Source organism: Sinocyclocheilus anshuiensis, unplaced genomic scaffold (assembly GCF_001515605.1).
Source record: "Sinocyclocheilus anshuiensis isolate Anshui unplaced genomic scaffold, SAMN03320099.WGS_v1.1 scaffold246, whole genome shotgun sequence".
NCBI classification, from domain to species: Eukaryota; Metazoa; Chordata; class Actinopteri; order Cypriniformes; family Cyprinidae; genus Sinocyclocheilus; species Sinocyclocheilus anshuiensis.
This window is the reverse complement of record NW_015542356.1, coordinates 1,095,952-1,101,979: the sequence shown is the minus strand read 5'-3', so window position 1 is coordinate 1,101,979 and position 6,028 is coordinate 1,095,952. Positions and strand designations below refer to the sequence as shown.

The window sequence follows — 6,028 nt, the reverse complement described above, 5'->3', positions numbered from 1 at the left end:
TGTAAAATTATTGTATTTAAATAGTATTATTTTTAGTACAAAAACAAGAAACATTACAAGCTTGTTCTCAGTCCTAACATGGTAAAGAATAAAACACAAAGCCTTTTCTATCAGTATTTTCTTCCACTGATTAACAAGCAGTCATGGTTTGTCTATTCTATTCGGTTTAATAACGAAAGATAAAGATAATTTAAAAACAACTATTATTTTGAAGAAATTTCCACAGAACGCTATGTATCCGGCGCTGATGTGACGCAATAAAAACTTTCCTTACTTCCGTTGCCACATGGCAAGTAATACTTGATATTGACAAAGAATTGTTTGAAATATTGTCTTTACGCGTTGGCAACATTTAATGTTTTCGCTTTGTTTGGATGGTTATGCACATATACAGGTGCATCTCAATCGAATTGAGGCAGTAATTAAAGCAAAAGGAGCCCCTACCAAGTATTGAGTACATGTACAGTAAATGAACATACTTTCCAGAAGGCCAACAATTCACTAAAAATATTTGTTTTATTGGTCTTATGAAGTATTCTAATTTGTTGAGATAGTGAATTGGTGGGTTTTTGTTAAATGTGAGCCAAAATCATCACAATTAAAAGAACCAAAGACTTAAACTACTTCAGTCTGTATGTATTGAATTTATTTAATACACGAGTTTCACAATTTGAGTTGAATTACTGAAATAAATGAACTTTTCCACGACATTCTAATTTATTGAGATGCTCCTGTAGTTTCTACGTTCAATAATAATGAACAAGAAATTTCATGCCAGGGAGTCAAGGCCTTATATTTTGGCACCAATGAAATAAGAAGAAATAATAAGCCTTATATTTATTTGTGTATATTACATTTACAGCTCAAGTTGTAGATTTGTACATAGAATTAAGCTTTTTATTAAACTTATTCAAGAAAAGTGTGGGGTATATTTCTCCGTGAGCAATAAATATAATATAATCTAGTGAAGACATCTAAACTGTTTTATTATAACTAGTGAATAGGTTTTGGAGAATTATACATTTTGAAGACGGGGACAATATAGCTAAATAGCAACCTCTATCGTTGCTACTCGGTCGATCTTTATATTAGAAAAGATTGTATGTGGCAGATTGTTAATTGAAACTTAGATTTAGAGTAGATCACAGTTAAACGATATTCACTAATTATGCTGCATCAGCATTATTTTAGAAAAAAAGTGGAAGAAATTCTCATGTAAAACTGCTGATCCATTTGTACACAAACATTTATTACATTTTCACAGCAGGCTGAAATAGAGGAGTGCCATCTACATATACAGAACAAGGGCGCAGGGAGGAAGTGTATTTAATTACGAATACAACATTAAGATTATGATAACTATGAGATTTGTCACAAAAAAAGCCATCAAAAAATTATATTGTATACATCAATTAGATAAAACAACATCTGATTACTTATAAATTAAGAATGTAGCATCAAGATACAGACGTTCATACAAACAATTAAAGGTATCATTCACAAAGAAACTCACTCTGATATACTGGACAATACTAGTTAACTAAAAGACCAGAGACAAAGACTTGCATTGGATCATATCAAAGATATATTTGCAAACAATACTGCAGAGATGTGTATGTGCAGTACCATGACCACTGACTGGTTTAGGTATCAATGAATGTCTGTTTAAACCCAAGGAAATGTGTTAATGTCGTAATGTAGATAAGAAGTGTATTATTAAGCAGTGTAGTAGTCCAGCTATCTAAATATTATGATTGTAACGAGATACGTCTAGTAGCAGTCTTTGTCTCAGTGCTTTGTGGGTCTTTAGGGATTGTAACGGATGTGGTGGTTGGACAGAGGTGTTTATCCAGCGACGCGGTAATTGGCGTGGATCTCTGGCTTGATGTCGCACACCATCTTCAGCAGGTTTGCAAGCACAGCTTCCTTGTTCTGCTGATAACTGCTCTGGATGCGGCTCATCTTATCTATGGTCTCCTTATCCACCTCTACAGCAGAGTTTCCATGGGACCCCAGGGCCTGCGGGACCGAGCAATGGGACGTTAACTTTAAGCATTATTCAGAACTAATACTAATGCACATGTGTGCTTCTTCCAATTACAGTATGGGGTTTTTCCGATTTGTCAGGGTTTCCCAACAAGCCGTGTGACCCAAGAGGTTCATGATGGAACTGCAGAGGTTTTGTGAGATTATTTTAAGTGTTTAATATAACTATTTATTGAACAATGATGTATTTTACCATATTGTAAAAGCAATAACTCGAAGGTGTTTCAAAATGATTTTATCTTTAGCTTCATTCTACTCTGATTTTGCATAGAAATATTTGATTGTTTATTAGATTTATTGTAAGGTTAGAAGAATATTAATTTAAATTTCAGGGGGCACTTTAAAAATGTTAAAATAAAGGCTCTGTTTAAAACTGTATACTTTGAAAGACCTGCACATTTTCTCATATGAAGCTAATGGAGTTCAAGTGTGCCTGCCCACTTTTTTTTTTAGCAAGCTTGGTTCTGGAAGTATTTTTTCCATAGGGATTTTTAAAAAGTCTTCATTAAAGAGTTATTTGAAGCAAAAAGGTATTTTAAAAACATTTAAAATGACAAAGGTACAAGACTGTAATGGTTTTAATGAGGAAAAGCACTACAATCCCATAAAGAACTGCAAATGACAAAAGAAAATTGACAGAATTTTTTTTTGAGAACAGGAGATTGACTATCATGTCATTTGCAGTGCTTCAAGCCAGTGGGAGGATGCTAAAGGGGTTTTTGCTTTTTTTGCAGAATCATGGGTAATGTAGTCTTTCACCAGGAATTCTGCTGTTAAACATGATCATTTAAAAACCAAAAGGATATGCTTTCAAGTTTCAACTAGGGCTACACGATAAATCGCATGCGATATTTAATGCGCATCTTGTCAGAAAGCCGGTTCTGTAATCAGAGGTAAATCTCCATCACCTGCGGGCTTTCACATTGAGCAGCATTAACTACACAGAGCCGTTGTTCACTGACGAGCTGCGCAAAACCAGGTTCATATTCGCGTGATTTTTTGCGCAGCTCGTCAGTGAACAACGGCTCTGTGTAGTAAATGCTGCTCAATGTGAAAGCACGCACGTGATGGAGATTTACCGCTGATTACAGAACCGGCTTTACTGATAAGATGCGCATTAAATATCGCATGCGATTTATCGTGCAGCCCTAGTTTCAACCAAAGCATATTACCATCTATTAACAAAACAAGTAGCTCACAGTAGGTCGGTCTTTCTTATAGATAAAAATCAATTCCCTTATAGAGAAGATTTAATTACATTTTTTACTCCAGGAACCCATTTTGCACTATATGGGCATTATTCAAAATGGTACAATTTTTAAAATTACAATAGCAAGACATTATAATAAACTGCCAATAACCATACAATTTAAGTCACAATAAAAGCATTCGTCAAAGCAGAGTACCAAAATACCTTTTGACAAGATTTCGCCACACAAGTAGTGATATGGCTACAAATGGATGCCTGAACCAAAAATGAATAAATCTTACCGCAGCCTCCTTTGTCTTAAACTCTTTCTCCCTTTGCAGACGGTACTGCTCAATCTCAGCCTGCGCCTCCTCTTTGGCTTGCTTCAGACGACGATTTTTTCCTATAAAAAAAAACAACAACACAAAATGCATTATCGAGAAAAAAAAAACATTACTATCAGTGGCACAACTGTACAGGCAGAAAAATTGAAAAGTGGAATATTGCTCTGCCAGGGAAATTCCTCTCTTTTATGAGAAATGAGAACCAGCAGCAAAAAAAATCTCTATAAAAACAGGAACCGAGTGAATGTCTAGTGAGTCAATGCCACTGTGTCACTTCAGTAAAGGAGATATTTAGTAAACTTACAGTCATTATTTCCTTCACTATAAAGAGCAAATATGAAACTTGAATATCTCCCATAAGAAAAACAACAAAAACAAAACGAGTTAAAAGCTGACTTCAAATGTTAAAATGTGGTGAGACAAAGCCTTCCAATTTACTTGGTGTTTTAATTCTTTAACATCCTCAGTGTAAATGGGCCAAAAGAAATAATTTCGTTACATGTCATGTCATCCACTGGTAGATTTGATCCATTATACAGGCTTTTTTATAGAGAGCTGTTAGCCTTAAAGAATGAATACTGAAAACAAAAACATAAACACTTCATTGCCCAAATTTTGCCGGCATGATCAGGGAAATGTCTTTTCAATTCAAATTCATTCATTCATTCCCCCTGTGTGCTATTTGTATATATACAGAAAACATCGGCAGTGACTTGCTGGCCAGTTAGCATGTTAGCTAAGCGCTAGTCTGCAGCTATGACAAGCAAAACGACAACTTACTTTTACGGGCTTCTGCGACCTTTTCCGCGGCTCGTTTCTCCGCCTGCAGCAGCTGCTGGATGCCCTGGGACTGGCTCGCCATGCTTCGGTACGGGATTTATTTGAAGCGCTGCGGATGGAGACGTTTGGATGTCCGTATCTCCCGCAGTGGAGAAGGTCGAGTGAACGTCAGCTGATCGCGCGTCACACTGGTCCGCTGATGACAATCACGTGACTGCGCGAGACCGCAGCTTCCATTAGGGGGCATTCCTACTATTCATGTTCACGCACTGTATGTCCACATTTAGTAATCTCACTGTTTTTAAATATTCAAATCATATTATTCCAAAATCATAATTTAATTCAGTTTAATTTAATTCCCCATTTTTGCCATCAGGTTACCTCAAGTCTAGTAGTACTTTTGAAACTCAAATTCAGACAAGCATTTAATCTCACAGATTTTCCTTGTAAAACCAGGGTGCGAACTACGGGGGAGCTAGGGGGAGCTCGGCTCCCCTTAATAAGACATGGGCTCCCCTGAAAACGTGATTTGTGAAATGTTGGGGGGTCTCAAAAAATATTGACAATAGTGTTATTTTGACGTGCAATTTCAGATTTGTGTAATGTGATCATCGTGGATTATGACCTGCACTCCCGCGGGACCCAACGTAACAGGGTGCGGCGCGGGCCAACTCTTGATGGGCGAGTGCTGGTGCGGGCGGGAAGAGACTCGTGTGTGTGCGGGATGCGGGAGAATAAAATGATTCGCGGGACTCCCGCAAAATAGAAATTATCTAAACATAAAGTGTCTAAAACATATAAATTGTTATTTATCTGTTGCACAAAAGCAAAAAGAACAACTAATATTAGTATTAAAATTATTTACATGCGCAAGCTAGGCATAGTTTCTATTTATAACACGTGTTTAAAAGGTTGCGCAATGTAGCCAATCACAGACTCAGCTGTTGATTTCTGGAACGCAATGGCCAATCAGAGGTGATTAAGTTAGAATCTACTCACCGCAGTGCTGAAATTGCGTGCTCGCGAATCCTCTCATTTTAACACACGAAGTGTAGACACTGTGAAAGATTCATTGTGCATATATTTAATGTGATATAACCGAGCTTTATGAGATCGCGTCCAGGGTTATTATTGTTAACTAAAAATACGAATGAAATAAAATAAACATTAACTGAATTAAAACATCTTTTGTTGCCAACATTTTCCATTTTTATGTAGTTTAAGTTGAAGTGCTAAAATAACTAAAAGAAAATAAACAAAACCTAAAACTATATACAATGAATGAAAATAAATGAATATAAAAATATAATAAAAAAGTGAATATAATAAAAACTAAAATGACAACACAAGGAAACTACTAAAACGAACTAAAATTAAAATAAAAACAGAAATTATAAAACTCAACTAATTCAAAATATTAACAAAAACTACAATAGTAAATTAAATTAAATTAAATTAACACTGGGGATTTGTTTCCAAACAAATAAATAGATATAAAATTAAAATAATTGAAAATCAAATTGAAGAATAAAAAAAAATAATAATATTTTCCATTTTTATTTTTATGTATTAGAAAATATACTTGGCTAGACAGACAGACAGACAGACAGACAGACAGACAGACAGATAGACAGACAGACAGACAGACAGACAGATAGACAGACAGACA

At 35.5% G+C, this 6,028-nt stretch overlaps 1 protein-coding gene across 1 annotated transcript; it reads right to left on the bottom strand.

Moving 5' to 3' along the window:
* Positions 1–1,228: 1,228 nt before the first annotated feature.
* LOC107691729 (V-type proton ATPase subunit G 1-like) lies at positions 1,229–4,578 on the bottom strand. The gene is made up of 3 exons (XM_016490521.1): positions 4,360–4,578; positions 3,538–3,638; positions 1,229–2,019 (listed from the first exon to the last, which is right to left on the bottom strand). Exons 1-3 carry the CDS (start codon positions 4,439–4,441, stop codon positions 1,846–1,848), a joined length of 357 nt encoding a protein of 118 aa, XP_016346007.1. The 5' UTR covers positions 4,442–4,578; the 3' UTR covers positions 1,229–1,845.
* Positions 4,579–6,028: the final 1,450 nt, after the last annotated feature.